Here is an 18,183-nt window from a genome sequence, read left to right as displayed (position 1 = left end):
CAAACAGGAGGAGGAGAAGCAGAGCACCCAACCCGAGCTCATTACCTTGCTTTCCCCCACAGCAGCAGGTGCATGAATTCATCCTGCACTGATGTGGTCGTGTTCTTTTCCTAGACAAAACAGTTAACTGTGATACATGTTTTTGCAACTTTAAGCACATTTATTTCAAATTAGAGGAACATGACTCTCTCTACCTCAACTTCCCTCAGATTCAGAACTGAAACTGACCACGTGGACATTAGTGCCAGGAGACAGCCAGCTGGCTTCTCCAATACCGTCCTCATCCCCTCACCCTACCTCGGCCACCTGAAGGGACTAAGGTAGCACTCGTGGGACTGTGTTTAGCTCCCCCAGGCCTGAGTCTGATGGAAGGGGACGCCTGACGCCCGCGCTCCCAGTCCCACCGCAGAATCCCTCTGGCACACGCTGCAGCTGTGACGCTGGCTGCCACGAGGCTCCCCTGACAGAGGCGGAAGCAATGGGGCTGTCCAATCTTGGACTCAGCCTGCAAAACTGAGGGCGACGCAGACCTCTTCTCTCTAGACATTACTCAGCCTCAGGCATTCTGTTACAGCGGTGGCAGAATGACTAATACAGAGCCCTTTCAGCAAAGCTCTGAGAAAGCAGTGAGGTCAGACCAAGCCATCTGAAAAAAAACTAACGAGCTTAGCTGTTTGCAAATCAAAGCAATTTTTCTCATGTATTGCATAAAGTGAACACAGATGCCATGAATGCCTTTACATATTTATTTATTTGAGAGGCAAACAGAGAGAGCAAGCTCCTAGCCACTAACATGTCTGCAACGGCTGGGGCTGGGTTAAGAACAAAGCCAGGAGCCAGGAACCCAACTATATGAGCCTTTGGTGCTGCCTCCCAGGTCCATGTTAGCAGGAAGCTGAGACAGGAGCTGGAGGCGGGCACCAAATCCAGGCACTGCTGTGTGTGTCTCACCCCGGGCCAGACGCCCTAAGCACTCTAACTCTCCCATAGAAACTTAAAGGGCATTACCTGCACAAATTTAGTGAGACGAGAATCCATCTGCATGAGGATCTCTTCCCATGCTTCACACATACACGTCAGCGACAAATTTATATACTGTTAAAAGAGTGTCAATGAAAAACATTTAAACTAGCATGCTCACTAGACAATATGTGCTTCTTATTGTCAAATGTTTCAGAGAAATCCAGAATTTACTTTCAATTACGCTTTTAACTCAGTTAAGCCTAAGAAGAGAAGATGATAGATAACGTTTCCTAATTACTTAACTTTAAAGCACATGATGATTCTTTCAGCTTTCACAATAAAACATTCTTAAATTAGGTTCGTGCCTGGTAAAACAAATATCCTAAGCTTTCCCAGGCCATAGCAGAGAGTGGGATTGGAAGTGGAGTAGCCGGGACTCAAACCAGCACCCGTATGGGATGCGGGCACTACAGGCGGCGACTTTACCAGCTACGCCACAGCGCCGGCTCTGGGATAGTATGTTTCATGCACACTGACTGTCAAAATGTTGCTCTGCCAGCTAACCAGTTTTCAATGACAGCCCTTAAAAAGACTCTCTTGACTTCTGAGAATGAACAGCATGGCCACGATTCACTGTAGCTCCTCCTTCCAGATGCAGGGCACTTTTCTCCAGCCCTTGAATGTGGCTGACCTTGGATCCCTCTGACACAAAGAGCAAAGATGAACTGCCGAACTGAGGGCCTCCAAAGTCTTTGCACACTGCCGCCTGCACCCTTTAGGTGTCTGCTGTCTGCTGCCATCATCCCATGTGCGCAAGCCTGTGCGGCCTGCTGGAGAATGGGGGGTGGGGGGCGGGGCAGGGACAGAGCCGCGACAGCCAAGGACACAGTTCGGCTTGCATGACCAAGCCTAGGTGAGATTAGCTGACCTAGCCCAGATCACCAGAACCTTCTGGCCAAACCCAACCCAAATTGCCAACCTAGGTGATTGTGAGCGCTAACCTGGGGTAGGTTTATTCTGAACAAAAGCTAACTCATATGAAGACTGGTTTTCCATTTTATTTGTAGTAAAGTGTAAATTTTATTTATTTTAGGGAATATTTTAAAAGATTTAAATTAGTTTTTGCTCTTCTTTTAAAGGTGTTAAGTAGAGTTGGGTGGAAATACAATCTCAGTTACGTTTCCTTCTTGCTTTAATGAACATAAGAAGATTAGGACTACACACTCCAACTACAGAAAGCTTTACAAAAGAAAATTCTGAACTTTTTAATTTATGAAACATCGGATGCTTATGGTAAATATTCACATAAAACAAGCAGTAGATAAATACCTGTAAAAGAGCTGAAATGTGTGTAAACTTTCTGGCCATGCGAGTTACTTCAGGTAAGAAAGAGTATAACAGGTTGGTTTCAAGCTGTAGAATCAAGAGAAGGGAGTGAGTCAGTCAGATGCACTTGCAGCTTTTGAAGAGAAGTCCGTCCTGTCCAGCTTAAAAACAAAGAATCCGAAAGACTATGCCAGAACCGGGCTCCCTTTGAGCATAGCAGCTCTGAGATTCCCCTCAGAACACAAACCTTAGAATTCTCTCACCTGTGGGCAACTCCACAGATCACTCTGAGTGATCAATCTCCCTGTGTGGCAAAAAAGCATGGAATGATCTATTTTGTAACACTATTGTGAAGACATTAAAAATGGACATAGTTATGCATACAAATTTAAAGGAGTAGACGGGATTAAACGCTACTGATAAATATAGGAAAAGCAGCTATGAATGACATGTGCGTTGTGTGCACTAAAACTTGCCATTAAAGTACCCTTTCCACTGAGTGTGCACACGGCTGGGCGGTTAAGACTCCTGCATCCTGCAGGGGAGTACCTGGGTTAGATACCTGGCCCCAGCCCTCCTAGCACGCCTGAAAAGCGGCAGTGACAGCTCGAGCGTTGTGCTCCTGCCACTCACGTGGGAAACCCGGTCTGATTGAGTTCCTGGCTCCCCGCTTCAGCCTGGCCCAGCCCGACTGTTACAGGCATTTAGTGAGTAAACCAAACGATGGGAGATTGCTCTGTGTGTCTCTCTGCCTCTCAAATGAAAATAAAAAGATTTTTTAAAAAAATCTATTACAAACTTCCCAGAAATAGAGAATCACTTCATTCTAGCCCAAATGGAATCCTGGCAATAACAGTTCCACAGAACCTTAACATGGAGAGCAAATGTGAACAATCCCCCTAGTGCATTCTCAGCAGAGAGCCCTCCGACACCCTGGATACAGGGGCTGCTGGAGGAAGGCATTACACGTCACTTCTTCCATCTTTTTGTTGCACTTTTGTTTGAGAGTTCACACGTACTTACTTAGGTGGCTGGAATTTTTTTTTAATATGATTCTTTATTTATAAATTTTTATTTTTATTTTATTTGAAAGACAGAGAGAGAGACACACACACAGATAGAGTGACGTCTTCCATCTGCTGGTTCAATCCCCAAATGTCCACAACAGTCAGGGCGGGGCCAGGTCAAAGCCAAGAGCCTGGACGTCCATCCAGGTCTCTCACATGGGTGTCAGGGACCCAATTACTTGAGCCATCACCTGCTGCCTCCTGGGATGCACACTAGCAGGAAGCTGGATCAGAAGCAGAGCAGCCAGGACCCGAACAAGGAACTCTAACAGAACAAGGGTATCCCAAGCAGCCACGTAAGGGCCACACCAAAACAACTGCCCTGCAACATTTAAGAGGAACACTTCGGGCAGACTTCTTGGGAAGGCAAGGCTACGATCAAACTACTCTACAGGAGCTCAAACCACTTCCTCAAATGATACTACAAACAGCACACAACAAAAAAGTATCCTGCGGCCATTTTACACCAGAGGCAACGTGCTTGTTAAGGGCTCAGACCCTGGAGCCGGATTGTCCAGAATCACTTTCCAATTCTGAGGCAGCGAACAAGTTCCAGTTTTTCTGTGAGCCGGAAAACGACAGTCCCTACCCAACAGGTTGCTGCGAGGATTTAAATGAACTAGAAGCACTCAATGCTTGGCACATTGGTACGGCAACCAATTAATGTAGCCATGAACAAACCATCCAAATACTGTTTCTATGAGAATTATACTGGAGCATAAGGAAAATAAAATGGCATTCACCGTAACAGCATCTAATATAAGATTTAGAAGCTTCTAATAGATCTGTTTTGTTTTTTCTTTTCTTTATTTGAGAGGCAGAGAGAGAACATGCTCCCATGCTCCCATCTGCTGGCCCATCTCCCTGATGCCCACAATGGCCAGCGCCGGGCTCGGGCTGAAGCAGGGGAGCAGACACTCAATCGGGGTCTGCCACGTGGTAACAGGAATGCAATCACTTGAGCCATCACCAGCACCTCCCAGTGTCTGCCGCAGATGCTGGAGTCAGGAGCCAGAGACAGGACTTAAACCCAAGTCCTCCAATATGGGACGCGGGCATCTTAACTGCTGGGGTAAATGCCTGCCCTGTTACACTTTGCTTGAATGATGGTAAGAATAGAGCCAGATAAGGATTATAAAATCCTATACAGAACGTATTTCCTCTACTGCTGTCACACTCCAGTACTCACCTGGAAGTAAGAGACCTCTGCAGCCCCACCGGCAGACACCTCTGTGACCACTGACAGTGACTTCAGATCACTGGACAAACACAACGCGAGACAGGTGCCGGCAATCTGTAAAACAGTGGACCCCAGCCCCCTGAGGAATGTAGTAGTCTTGCTAGGTTGCCTCTGCTTATAGCACAGAAAGCAAGAATTCTCCTATGAGTGTTAAAAAGCACGCAGGCAGCAGGGGAGGGTGCGTGTCTTTCCCAGTCTTAGGACACACAGACACTCTGCTTCCTGGCGCCCTCCCACCAAGGTCCCATCAGGTGCTAGAGGGCCACTCTAGTCCACACAGCCTGCAAGGCCTGCCACCTGTTAGAGAAAGCTAAGAACAGACGAAGGAGCTGTGGCGACCAGCAGGACTTAGCTCCAGTGCTGCACTTGGTGGCTGATCACACTCCCACCGCACACTGCAGCTCTTCTCGCACAGCAGGAAGGACACTCCATCATAACCAAGTGCATTATCCCATGTCTTTGTTAAAGAGAAACAAATTCCACCAACAGCCCCTGGTCTCTACAGACATCCTAGCACTACTGCTGTATCTCAGTAAGAGAACTAGCCTCTGAACATTCAAGAACGAACAGTCCCACGGGCTGAAGCCAAAGAAAACCATAAACAAATTAGCTACCAGAAACGATGGAGACAACGGTAAAGACAAACTTACCCCCGTGACTCGGGCGATCTTGAACATGCCATAAGCATACAGTTCAATAAAGCCAGAGCTTCCTCCAAGGACAAGAATATTAAGCCTAAGTAGAAATAGTACAGTGAGGTGAGGCACACTGAGCAGAGATGACCGTGTCTTAAACCAAGACAGAAACTCTGCGCTGTCATCTCCCCTGCAGTGGGACACGCACAAACGCACCACCACTCAAACCCAGAGTTCCTCAACTCCAACACAAATCCGCTTACGGTAAACTAAGAATACATGATACTAACAATTACACTCTCGATGACAAAACAACTATTTTTCCAGGTAATACAAAGTTCTACAGCTTTATCACGGCTATCATGCTAACTACACTAAATGGGCTTAAAGGAAACTTATATTCTTAAATTAAAATTTTAGAAATTTCAATCCTCTTTTGCTTGTTAATAAACAAAGGCACACTTGGGGCTGGCGCCGTGGCTCACTAGGTTAATCCTCCACCTGCAGCACCGGCATCCCATATGGGCGCCGGGTTCTAGTCCTGGCTGCCCCTCTTCCAGTCTAGCTCTCTGCTGTGACCAGGGAGGGAAGTGGAGGATGGCCCAAGTGCTTGGGCCCCTGCACCTGCATGGGAGACCAGGAGGAAGCACCTGGCTCCTGGTTTTGGATCAGCGTAGCACCGGCTGTAGCGGCCATTTGGGGAGTAAACCAACAGAAGGAAGACCTTTCTCTCTGTCTCTCCCAATGTCTATAACTCTACCTGTCAAATAAAAAAAAATTTATAAACAAAGGCACACTTGAATGGTACTGAAGTCTGACAAAATGAAAGCCCACACAATAAAAATAATAAATATTAATGTATGTGTATGGTATGGAGGTGTTACATCAACGACAAGAAAACAGGACAAAGAAAGGCTGGACTTTGGCAAACTGCCTCAACTATGAAGTAGCAACTTTAAGAAGCCGGATTTAGTTAAGATCTCTATGAGACCTACCTGACATCTCCCAAGAGCTTAATAATTTCATCGGAATTTTCTTCACTAAAATATAAAAATAAATTGGGTCATCTTTCAATTGTTTCAAATGACAAGAGATTATCATACATGAAAATGAGGCATATCTTACCTAAATATTTTTGAGGTGTTGCTGTAGCTAGAAGAAAACAGAGATGGGATAAAAATACTCGTGATAAAAAGTATTAAAAACACATGAGAAAACTGATCATAGTGTTGAAAGTAGAAGAAAGTGAAATCTGCAAGGCTAATTCCAAAAAAAATAAAACTGTGATACTTACTTTTTTGGCAATGTAGGCAGTTTAGGTAACAGAAGATTTGACTCATCTTCAGCATTATAAAAAGACGTCAGAACACTAAAAAGGTAGTAGAAAAACACCAAAGATTTTACTTCTCTTTCCATTAAAAAAGTGAAGTTTTTAAAAAGATGCTGTTTTATAACATTACCAACTAAACAAATGCTGCAACTATTTCACCATTGTGAGAGTCAGTGTAACAATCTCAAATGAAAAATATAATTAGAAAGTTTCTTTTAAATTTTGCAAGAAAAAAATGCCCACCCACTTTATATTTACATGAATGAATAATTTTCTCAGTGTCTGAAATATATTCAGTATTCAGAGACTGATTGAGAATTTATAATTTGTCAGCTTTACTTAAGAACCTACACTGAACATGTTAAATACTCAGAGTAATTTTAAGGAATGTTGTGATTACTGTATCATTTAATTATTGGTTCTACAGCTTACACACACTTGGGATTTGACAAACCTGCAGGTATGTCACATATCACATATTTTTAAATTGTCTTACTTATCCCTTTTTATTTTTTAATTCTACCTTAAATAAGATTAGAAATAAGTGAGCAGGTGAAAAGGTAGTGATTCAGTAAATATTTTTTCCCACTTTTTCCCCCAAAGTAGCTGTCCTGAGATCCTGTAATCCCACATAATTTTTAAACTACCAGCAGAAAGTATGCTGGGAATACACAGCAAGTGACTGGGCTGTGACAGGAATAGCATGGAGACTGCTCCTCCAACCTTGTAGAAGTTCATATGGCCATTTGCACTCCTTGATTATTTGATAATGGATTAATCACTCTGGTTTATCTACAGGGAATGTGGAACCCCAGGCTAGATCCTTTTCATCCACTTCCAATCTTTTCACCAATTAAAAATGATGTTCAAGATTTACAAATTCATTTGATATTAACTCAGTGGACTTAATTAGAAAGGAAAAGCTAACGGGAAGAAAATCACATGACATCAGTCTCCCCTTCTCTGCATTTTCCTGCTCCTTGGTTTCAGTCACCCAAGTTCAACGAGGGTGAGTACAGAAAGATATTTTGATAGAGACGGTAAAAGGAAGATGACGTTCATAGAAATTTTAACACAGTATACTGTTATAAACGCTCCATCGTCTAATTAGTTTCTGTCGTTCTGCTCTTTACAAATTTAACTTCACCACCGGTACATCGGCATAGAAGGACCACAGTGTATACAGGGTTCCGTACCACCCACCATGTCGGTTATCCAGTAGGGGTCGTGCAACTCATGCCCTGTGGAAATGGGGACTCCGGGATCACACCCTCCTCCTTGAAATCTGCTTTTACCAGTATTAGCCAAACCCAGAGACTCCTTAGGCCATGTTCACTGCACACCCGGTATATTACTTGACTACACAGACTAGGTCAAAACTATTTTCATGAAATAAGGAAACTATCAGGACCAGGACACAGAAAAGAATCCAGCATCAGAACAGAATGCTCCATTTCAGACTTTTCATAGTCTAAGGATATTTACTAAGACACAAAAACAGAGCTCCAGACGAATTAAACAGTGAGCAGACTCTCACTGTGCTGGTCCGTAATTAACTAATATCACTTGGAAGTATACACCATTGACATACACTGCCAACATGCAGAGAAAAATCCTGGCCCGCCAGGCATTATTGCTCCAATAAGAAAATTTTTCAAAAGAAAAAAATTAAAATATTCCATCTTACAAGCTTACAGCCAAAATTTAAATGAGGCATACACATACTCAAAATACCACTAAGTCTCCACTTTAAAAAATGGCAATTTCATGAACAGCCTACCCTCCCTTCCAGAGTTGTTCCCTTCTGGGTACTCTACCTGCTTTCCACAGTCACTTCCATCCAATGCATGCAAGAAACAGGAGCCTCCACAGAAAAAGAGTGCAAGCTCTCAGGTTTCTCTACATCACACAAAACAACTTTCTTGGTGTCAGCAAGAGCAAAGGCCAAAACTAGAACAGGGTGAGAAAAAAAACAGAGTACTTAGTGCAATGTTTGAGAAAAACAGGTACTTGGCCTACTGTCCAGTTTTACTATTTTAAACACATCTAATCATAAAGGCTTTTTTGCCTAAATGTCCCCCCTTTAAGTGCTAATAACTAAAGATCCTTGCGCAAGCTGGTTTTCAAGTGCGGCAGTGCTACTGGAGCACCGTGACGGAGCTAGGGTTTGTCAAGCACCCCCAGTCTAGAGCAGCACTCCACCATCAGGCAGAAAATACAGAAGTCTCAACAGACACGCAATTCAAGCTCATCCCCACGACGTACTGGGCCAGAAACACATCTAAGAGGAAAGACGTGTTTCCATCGGCTTTGAAGGATTTTCATTTTCTGTCTGTTTCTAACCCATAATGGGAAACAAGGCCTTCAACTACTGAGGAATCCCTTTATCCTGACTGTGGCTGATTATCTAGCATGCTTTCTGCATAGAAGTCATTAATGCCTTCTTTTTTTTTTTTTTCTTTTTTCAAAGATGTATTTATTTATTTGAAAGGCAGAATTACAGAGAGGCAGAGGGAAAGAGAGAGAGGTCCTCCATCTGCTGTTTCACTTCCCAAATGGCTGCAGTGGGCGGAGCTGAACAGATCTGAAGTCAGGAGCCAGGAGCTTCTTCTGGATCTCCCACGCGGGTGCAGGGGCCCAAGGACTTGGGCCTTTTTCCACTGCTATCCCAGGCCATAGCAGAGAGCTGGATCAATCCAGTGCCCATATGGGATGCCAGCACTTCAGGCAGTGGCTTTACCCATTCACAGCGCCGGCCCCTAAAACCTTCTTCTTCTTTCTTTCTTTATTTTTTTTAAAGATTTTAAGACTTCCTACAAGGAGGACAGTAAGTTTTACTGCTGAGAGCTGGACTGGAAGAGTGAACCAGAGGAAGGACAATCTCTCTCTCCCTCGTCCTCCCTCTCTCTGTAACTCTGCCTGTCAAATAAACAGATAAATCTTAAAAACGTTTACTTTGGTGCAAAGTAAGTCTGAAATTTGTGCTTTTTCATAATACATATTTTCTATTTACTTTTGGAAGATCCTATATATGAATGGATTTCAAAATTTTCTGCACCAAAATAAACTTTCAATTCCACTCCCCATGAACTTTTTTTTCTTTTTTGAAAGGCAGAGTTACAGAGAGAGGTAGAGCCAGAGAGAGGTCTTTGATCTGCTGGTTCACTCCCCAAATGACTGCAACGGCTAGAGCTGACCTGTTCCAAAGCCAGGAGCCTGGAGCTTCTTCCAGGTCTCCCACATGGGTGCAGGGGCGCAAGGACTTGGGCCATCTTCCACTACCTTTCTAGGCCACAGCAGAGAGCTGGATCGGAAGTGGAGTAGCCGGGACTCGAACTGGCCACCATATAGGATGCCGTCGCTGATGGCTGGGGCCTTAACCTGCTGCTCCGCTGTGCCACAGTACTGGCCCCCTCCCATGAACATTTTGTTTTTTTTTTTTTTTTCAAACAGGCAGAGTTAGACAGTGAGAGAGAGAGGGACAGAGAGAAAGGTCTTCCTTCCGTTGGTTCACCCCCCAAATGGCTGCTACGGCCGGCACACCATGCTGATCTGAAGCCAGGAGCCAGGTGCTTCCTCCTGGTCTCCCATGGGGTGCAGAGTCCAAGCATTTAGGCCATCCTCCACTGCCCTCCCGGGTCACAGCAGAGAGCTGGACTGGAAAAGGGGCAACCGGGACAGAATCCGGCGCCCTGACTGGGACTAGAACCCGGTGTGCTGGCGCCACAGGCGGAGGATTAGCCTAGTGAGCTGCGGCGTCAGCTCCCATGAACTTTTGAAGTTGCCTCATATTTTAAGCAAAGTGAGTATAGAATGAATATAGTACATTAAAGCATTCCTGGACATCATACTTCCGGGAATTAATCTAAGGAGCTAACTCCAAGTGTCAGCGCTCCCAGTGTTCAGGATATTTATGTATAGCATCTTTATAAAAACCAAAAACTAGAAACTATCTAAATGTCCACCTATGAGGATAGAGTTAGCAAATCACAATATAGAAATACAGTGGATTAGTATGTAATCATTTAACATTAATGTGGTTAATCTATCCACAGTGACAAGAAAAAAGCAATATAAAAAACAAAAACAAAAAAACTACACAACAAAATGGCATGTATTAGGGCCAGTATTGTGACACAGTGGGATAGGACACTGCCTGTAATGCTGAAATCCCATATGGGCACCGGTTTGAGTCCTAGCTGCTCCATTTCTGATCCAGCTCTCTGCTAATGTGCCTGGGAAAGCACTGGAAGATGGTTCAAGTGCTTGGGCCCCTGCACCCACACAGGAGACCTGGATGAAGCTCTTATCTTCACCCTGGCCTAGCCCTGGCCAGTGCAACCATTCAGGGAGTGAACCAGAGGATCTTGGTCTCTCTCTCTCTCTGCAACTCCACTTAATAAATAAATAAATCCATTTTTTAAAAATAGCATGCATCGAATGACCTCCCTCTGATAAAACTGTATAATGTATATATTCTGCATGTATGGATTTTATCAGAAATTTTAGAGAAGTTGTTCTCCAAAACAAAGTTATTTCTGACTTATAAGGTTTTCAGGGAATTTTAAAGCACTTCATTATATTTATCTGGGGGAACAAAATAAGCCATGAGGAGCTCATACCATTCTACAAAACCAGTATCCCCAAAGCATCAAAGACACAGATGACGTTCAAGCTCCGTGGTGTGCACACATCACTGTCCTGTGTGTAGCGGCTGAGATAAGGATTGGCATTGTCCATGCAACCCATGGAGTAAGAGTTCAATCGTCAGAGCCATAATGAGCAACAGCACAAGGGCCCCAGGAAACACGGGAGGAATGGAATCAGAGCTGAGGGCGCCTAGGAGTGGCAAGCAGGTCTGCACAGCGGATGCGCCACACGCTCAGTGGGAAATACACGGCTGGGAGGCCTTGAACTGAGCTGACTGTGAGTGGCAGGTGGTGCTGGGCCCAGGGGTGCAGGACCAGAGATAGCAGAAAGAACAAAGCTGAAGCTTTCTGTGGATCCATCGGATTTCAGCTCAGGGTTATCTTTGCCAAGAAGCTGGACTCCGTCTAAAAGAGCCCTCTGCCGAGAATTAATCTGAGCTTTATGGAAAGATGTTAAAGCCTGCTTTTGAAAAATGCTCCCCGATTGGCATTTATAACTCCAGTATAGTCTAACAATAAATTCTTTCTGGAAATAAGCTTTCTTTAGAGGCTATTTGATTTTCACCCTTTGTGAAAATACAGATTTTTTCTATAACAGTATCATTACGTTTGCCATCTGGTCTCCAAGCCAGACAGGTCACTTCCTTTCCTGTGTTTTCATTTGGTGGAAAACTCCAAACTCGATGAAAACTTGCAAGTCGGTGAAGCAAAACCTAAGAGAAAAGATATAAGGCAGTAAGTAAAAAATCCATTTCCAAAAATAAATTGCGATCACCACTGTAAAACTTTAAAAAAAAAATCTCTTAAATATTTAGCTAGAAGCAGAAAAGAGGAACACAACAATGTCTGAATGAACATAAGGCATTTCAAAAGACATGGGCCGGCGCTGTAGCGTAGTGGGTTAAGCTGCTACCTGCAGTGCCGGCATCCCATATGGGCATCATTTCAAGACCCGGCTGCTCCACTTCTGATCCAGCTCTCTGCTATGACCTGGGAAAGCAGTGGAAGATGGCCCAAGTCCTTGGGCCCCTGCACCTGCGTGGGAGACCTGGAAGAAGCTCCTGGCTCCTGGCTTTGGATCAGCGCAGCTCTGGCCATTGTGGGCAATTGGGGAGTGAACCAGCAGATTGAAGACCTCTCTCTCTCTGCCTCTCCTTCTCTCTCTGTGTAACTCTGACTTTCAAATAAATACATCTTTTTTTAATTTGTATTTATTTATTTATTATTTTTTTTGACAGGCAGAGTGGACAGTGAGAGAAAGAGACAGAGAGAAAGGTCTTCCTTTGCCGTTGGTTCACCCTCCAATGGCCGCCGCGCTGCGGCTAGCTCCCCGCCGGCTCACTTACCTCGCCCGCTGTGTTGGCCAAAGCAATGAGGTCCCGCTTGGGCGACCAGTACTTGGGCTAGTACTGCTAGTACTTGGGCCATCCTCCACTGCCCTCCCGGGTCACAGCAGAGAGCTGGCCTGGAAGGGGGGACAACCGGGACAGAATCCGGTGCCCCGAACGGGACTAGAACCCGGTGTGCCGGCACAGCAAGACGGAGGATTAGCCTAGTGAGCCGCGGTGCGGTCCCAAATAAATACATCTTTAAAAAAAAAGAGAGAGAGAAATGGGCGAAAATAGAGGAGATCTAATTCAACCCTGTGCCCCAAGCATTTTTTTTTTTTTTAAGATTTATTTATTTGAAAGAGTTGCAGGGAGATAGGGTGAGACACAGAAAGAGGGGTCTTCCATCTGCTGGTTCATTCCCCAAATGGCCACAGGCAGGGCTGAGCCCGGCCAAAGCCAGGAGCTTTGTCCGGGTCCCCTACGTAGTTGCAGGGGTCGAAGCACTTGGGCCACGTCTGCGGCTTTTCCCAGGCTATTAGCAGGGAGCTGGATCGGAAGCGGAGTAGCTGGGTCATGAACCGGTACCCAGATGGGATGCCGGCGTCACAGGTGATGGCTTACTCCCTATGCCACAACACCAGCCCCTATTTTCCTTTTATGTCAACAGGAGACTTAGCTTTTAGAGAGGAATAAGGCGGCCACCTAAGAGGGCAATAAAAAAAGAAAGAAACACAAACGGCACTAAGAAGACAGCGGTCGTGGAGTCACACCACCTCACGGGGAATCGGACAACGTGGCATCTAATTTCAGCTGCGGCCACCGAGCCACCCTGGCTCCCTGTGCTTCCACAGCAGGGCCGTCACGACTCCAGCCTCATTCAAGTGAATCGCACCTGCTCCCAAAGACTTCTCCCCACGTCCTGACTCCGCACGAACAGCGTCACCACTGTTCCCAGCCTCACCTTGCAGCTCGGACGGAGCACATGCACTCCCGGCCCCCGCGGGGAACACAGGCGACCCCTCCCACCATCTGCAGAGTGCCCGGCCGCCTACATTCCTGAAAGACCGTGGTGACGGTTCTCAGCCATCTCCCGGCCATGACAACAGCCATGTCACCTCCACGACTCTGCGTCTACCCACAGGCTCCCCCAGACAACGCCCGGGCTGCTTCTTTCATTGAGCAAAAAGCACCCAGCCCCGCCCGCTGTCACACGCGCCCACCTGACCGCCCTGTCTGTGGTCCCGGCCACTGCCCTGGCTATCCCCATCTATCTTACTACTCCCTGCACCCACGACGGGGCCACAAAGCACCCTGGCAGGGGGGCGGAGAGAGAGGATTTCATGGAGGCCCCAGAGAAACTAGACCACACCCCAGGGACGGGCTCATGGGGGCAGCGCGGTGACACCAAGATTTCCTTGCCAGCTGGTCGCGCACTTGGCCCTCGCCAGGAAAATGCCCGAAGGCCAGAGAGGAACGGCTGCCCGGGTGGAGGTTCCCTTACAACATGGCCGGCAGGCACCTCCCGGCGGAGAGCTGACACTCCATGAAGGCTGCGACATGCCGAGCCCGAGAGGGCCGGCTGCCCGCGTTCACGCGCGTCCTGCCCGGGCGCCGGGAAGCCTCGCTCGGTAGTTTCGCTGGGAAGCGGCCGTGCAACGGGACAACAGCGCTGGGATTTTCACACATTCTCCATGCATGCACACTTGGGGCTACAACGTGGCACTGCCTCATCTGCGGCTCCTGGACTGTGGGCGAGTCCTGGGCAGGGTGTGCGGGACCACTGGGAACAGCTCCCGACGAGCCCCGGGGCGCAGGGCTGTGCCACTGTGTTCAAGCTCTGCACACTGTCATCTTAGCCACAAAACGCCGAGCCCGGGCACATCGACCACCTGTGGCACAGGGTCATGCAGCCCGTGACACTCGCACCTGAAGTTCCCGGCCGCCCCGGGAGGCAGGGGCGGGGCAGACAGCGGAGCGCCGTGGGTTGCACAAAGGGAAACTGAGGCAGGCTCTGGCAGCGTGTGGCCCGCGCGAACAGCGTCGGCCTCGGTGTTCCCGCGCCCACGGCGGGCTGGCCCAAGCCCAGGCCGGCTCCCCGCCGGCTCACTTACCTCGCCCGCTGTGTTGGCCAAAGCAATGAGGTCCCGCTTGGGCGACCAGACCAGGAAAATGATCTCCTGCGGCAGCTGCTTCTCTCCCACCACCCGGAAGGATGGGAAACAGGTCGGAAAGCGCAACATGGGGACGGCCCTGCAACGACACCCTGGCTGGAGGCTGGCAAGAGGCCCGGCCACGCAGCCGGACCCCCGGAGCACCTGAGGCTCCCCGGGCGCTGCCAACGCGGGCCCAGCGGAGCCTCTCCCCTCCCTCGGCCGGCCGCGCGCCAGACTCCGGGACGCCCCGCCCCGTCCCGCCGCGCGCACGGGCCACTTCCGGCGCTGCAGTGTCCTCGCGAGAAGAGGCGGGGCGAGAGTGCGCGCGGGGCGGGGCGGGGCCTGAGGGCTGCCTGTGGGCGGGGCCGGGGCGGGGCCACAGGTAAGGAGATAGGCGCCCCGGCCGGACCGGACGGAGTTCCGGGCGCTTGAAACCGGGTCGGGCGAGTCTTTGCGGCCGCACGCGGGACTTGTAGTAAGGCGTGTGGGCAGGTTTGCCGGTTTCTTCCATATTTTTTTTCAGGAAGTTCGCAGCTGTGGGCTGAGAGCCTCAGATGGGCTGCAAACTTTAGGTCTGGATCGGCGGGGGCCGACTTTGGCAGTCTCTTGTTGCTCAGGAGAATTTTTAAAAACCCTCCTGTCGAGGCAGCAGCCCCGACCAATTAAGAGAGAATTAATGCGGAAGGAGACCCAGGGTTCGGTAAAACTCGAGACGATCCCGGTTTGCCGCCAAGGCGGGGGCGCAGGGCCCCAGCTCTCAGCGCCCTGACGAGGGCAGGTGCTCCTTTGATCCTCGTCCCTTGCAAGGCTCACCACAGTGTCCTAACAAATGAGGGATGAGCGCACTTAGGACTTAGGCCATAGCTGTCTGAGCACTAAGTCAGAAACGCTGCCCGCGACAGACAGGTCTCGGGGGCGCAGGCTCGCGCGCCAGCTTGGCCGACAGCTTGTCAATCCGAATCCATCGACGCTCCCTTACAGAGGAGACACTTAGACATCTTAACCTGGCCAGCGGTTAACAGCTATGATCCCTGGGAATCTTGAATTTAACATCTGTCTTCTGCCTTGCACTTCTGCTTGTTCCAAGGAGAAAGAGAGGGCAGGACCTTCAATTTTCGTTTTTAAAAGATTTTATTGATTTGAGAGGCAGAGTTAAAGAGACACAGAGAGACAGGTCTTCCACCCGCTGGTTCACTGCCCAAATGGCCGCAACCGCCAGAGCTGAGCCCATTGGAAACCAGGAGCCCGGGGCTTCCTCTGGGTCTCCCATGCGGGTGCAGTGGTCCAAGCACGTGGGCCATCCTCCACTCCTTTCCCAGGCCGTCAGCAGAGATGCTGGATCGGAAGTGGAGTACCGGGACACGAACCAGCGCCCTTATGGGATGCCAGCGCCACAAGTGGAGGCTAAGCCTACTACACCACAGCGCCGGCCCCAGGACCTTCAATTTTCAACCAGTCTCATCTTCCTGCCCTCTCTCTGGGTCTAACCCCAGAACAGGTAGCAGAGACAGATTCATTCATTCAGCAACAAATACTCAAGTAGCTATTTTGTGCCAGTTCTTACAAATTAATTTGAGGGCCATCTGCTGGTTCACCTCCCAGATGCCTACAATAACCAGGGCTGGGTAGAGCCAAGCCAAAGCTTGGAACCAGAAACTAAATTCAGGTTTCTCATGTTGGTGGCAGGAACCCAATTACTTGGGGCCAGTGCTGTGGCACAGTGGGTTAAGCCACCGCCTGGAATGATGACATTCTATATGGCCCCTGGTTGGTGTCCTGACTGCTCCACTTCCAGTCCAGCTCCCTGCTAATGGGGAAAAGCAGCAGGAAATAAGCCCAAGTGCTTGGGCCCCTGGTACCCACATGGGAGACCTGGAAGAAGCTCTGGGGGAGTGAACCAGTGAGTGGAAGAGCTGTCTGTCTCTTTCAAATGAATAAATAAATCTTAAAAAAAAAATAAATTACCTGGGCCATCACCTCCCCCTCCCAGGGTGTGCATTAGCAGTAATCTGGAATTAGGTGCTGTTTAATGTTTTGGGGCAGTAATGATGGATAATCTGGATGGTGAAGGGCCAGTAACTAATCACTTTTCATGAACATTACACGTCCATTTTCCTAGAACTTCTAAATACAAGTCTGCATACACATATTCGGTCTTCACAGAAGAGTATGCTTTTCCTAGAAGACACAGGAAGCAGCTCAGGTGTGGTGTTCCAGACGTGGGCAGGAAACAGCAGTCTTGCGTGGCTATGGAGCCTCAGGTGTATCACTGTGTGTTGGGTGGGACAGCAATTGTTACTGGAAATGATTCAACACAGCCAAAGGACAAGACCTGTGTTGTTTTTTTTTAAGTTTTATTTATTTATTTGAAATGCAAATATACAGAGAGAGGAAGAGGGAGGGAGGGAGAGAGAGAATGAGAATCTTCCATTCATTGTTTCAATCCCCAAATGGCTGCAAGGGCTGGAGTTGTGCCAGGCCAAAGCCAGGAGCCAGGAGCTTCTTCTGGGTCTCCCATGTGGTGCAGGGGCCCAAGCACTTGGGCCACCTTCCAGTGCTTTCCCAGGCCATCAGCAGAGAGCTGGATCGGAAGTGGAGCAACCAAGACTTGAACCAGCACCCATATAGGACGCCAGTACTGCAGGCTGAGGCTTAACCTTCTACGCCACAACGCGGGCCCCCAGGACAAGATCTATTAACGCAGTGTTTCTAGCCTTTTCTTTTCCCCACTGCTCTCTAAGGTTGTGGCTTTAACCATTCCATTTCTTTGCCTTCCACTTCTGAGGCAAATATTGCTTTGTCCAACTGACTCACTGGAGCTTTTGTTGTGCAGTCAAAAAGTGTCAGTGCTTTCTTGGGGGGGGAGCAGCAAGGGCAGCAGATCCACGTATGGAGAGTGAGAAAGCAGGTAGCGGTGAGCAAGATGTAACAGAAAACGGACCGGATCCAATAACTTCCACACAGTGGTGGTGGTTCGGCACGGACATTAAGATCTGCTTGAGGTCACTGCCTCCCGCTGACCGGCACCCTGGAAACAGCAGGTGAGAGCTCAGGAGATGATGGCACGGGGCCCTGCCACCCACGCGAGACTAGGACTGAGTTCCGGGGCCCTGGCTTTGACCTGGCCCAGCCCTGGCTATTATAGGCATTTGGAGGAAATGGAAGTTCTCATTTTGCTTTTTGAATAAATGAAATTAAAAAAATTTTTTAAAGAAATTCCATGGTTGGTATGCCCTAGCGTTTGGAGGGGAAAAGCAAGAATATCTTTGTACAACCAGCCATTTACTGGCCTGTTTCTTTGATCGCTATTCCTCTTGGCTAGCTCATGCCAATGGCTTCTCTGCAGTAGCATGCGGTTGCATCTTGAAGGGCCAGGCAGCTACCAACAGAGATTTAAGTGACCCCATCACACTGGTTCACTGGTTATTCAGAACCTTAAGTCTTCTCACAAGACTGGAGGCGTAAAGATATCAGTAAGACTAGGTGGGC

At 48.2% G+C, this 18,183-nt stretch overlaps 1 protein-coding gene across 2 annotated transcripts in view; it reads right to left on the bottom strand.

Moving 5' to 3' along the window:
* ANAPC4 (anaphase promoting complex subunit 4) overlaps nt 1-14,980 on the bottom strand; it is a 45,632-nt gene extending 30,652 nt beyond the window's left edge. For both annotated transcript variants that reach the window (XR_016229832.1, XM_008274744.5), the window contains exons 1-11: nt 14,653-14,980; nt 11,818-11,923; nt 8,379-8,511; nt 6,526-6,600; nt 6,357-6,383; nt 6,227-6,271; nt 5,247-5,331; nt 4,546-4,650; nt 2,293-2,376; nt 1,009-1,095; nt 46-110 (exon numbers count right to left, since the gene is read on the bottom strand). Coding sequence is in view for 1 of the 2 variants with exons in the window: in XM_008274744.5 (XP_008272966.1) it covers nt 46-110; nt 1,009-1,095; nt 2,293-2,376; nt 4,546-4,650; nt 5,247-5,331; nt 6,227-6,271; nt 6,357-6,383; nt 6,526-6,600; nt 8,379-8,511; nt 11,818-11,923; nt 14,653-14,781 (941 nt within the window). In the remaining variant the exon portion in view is untranslated. The remainder of the gene's footprint in view (nt 1-45; nt 111-1,008; nt 1,096-2,292; nt 2,377-4,545; nt 4,651-5,246; nt 5,332-6,226; nt 6,272-6,356; nt 6,384-6,525; nt 6,601-8,378; nt 8,512-11,817; nt 11,924-14,652) is intronic.
* Between the last annotated feature and the right edge of the window lie 3,203 nt (nt 14,981-18,183).

This window comes from Oryctolagus cuniculus, chromosome 2 (genome assembly GCF_051225735.1).
Source record: "Oryctolagus cuniculus isolate XC-2025 breed Fujian yellow rabbit chromosome 2, ASM5122573v1, whole genome shotgun sequence".
NCBI lineage: Eukaryota > Metazoa > Chordata > Mammalia > Lagomorpha > Leporidae > Oryctolagus > Oryctolagus cuniculus.
Note: the sequence above shows the minus strand (reverse complement) of the source record. Positions and strands in the feature narration are given on the sequence as shown.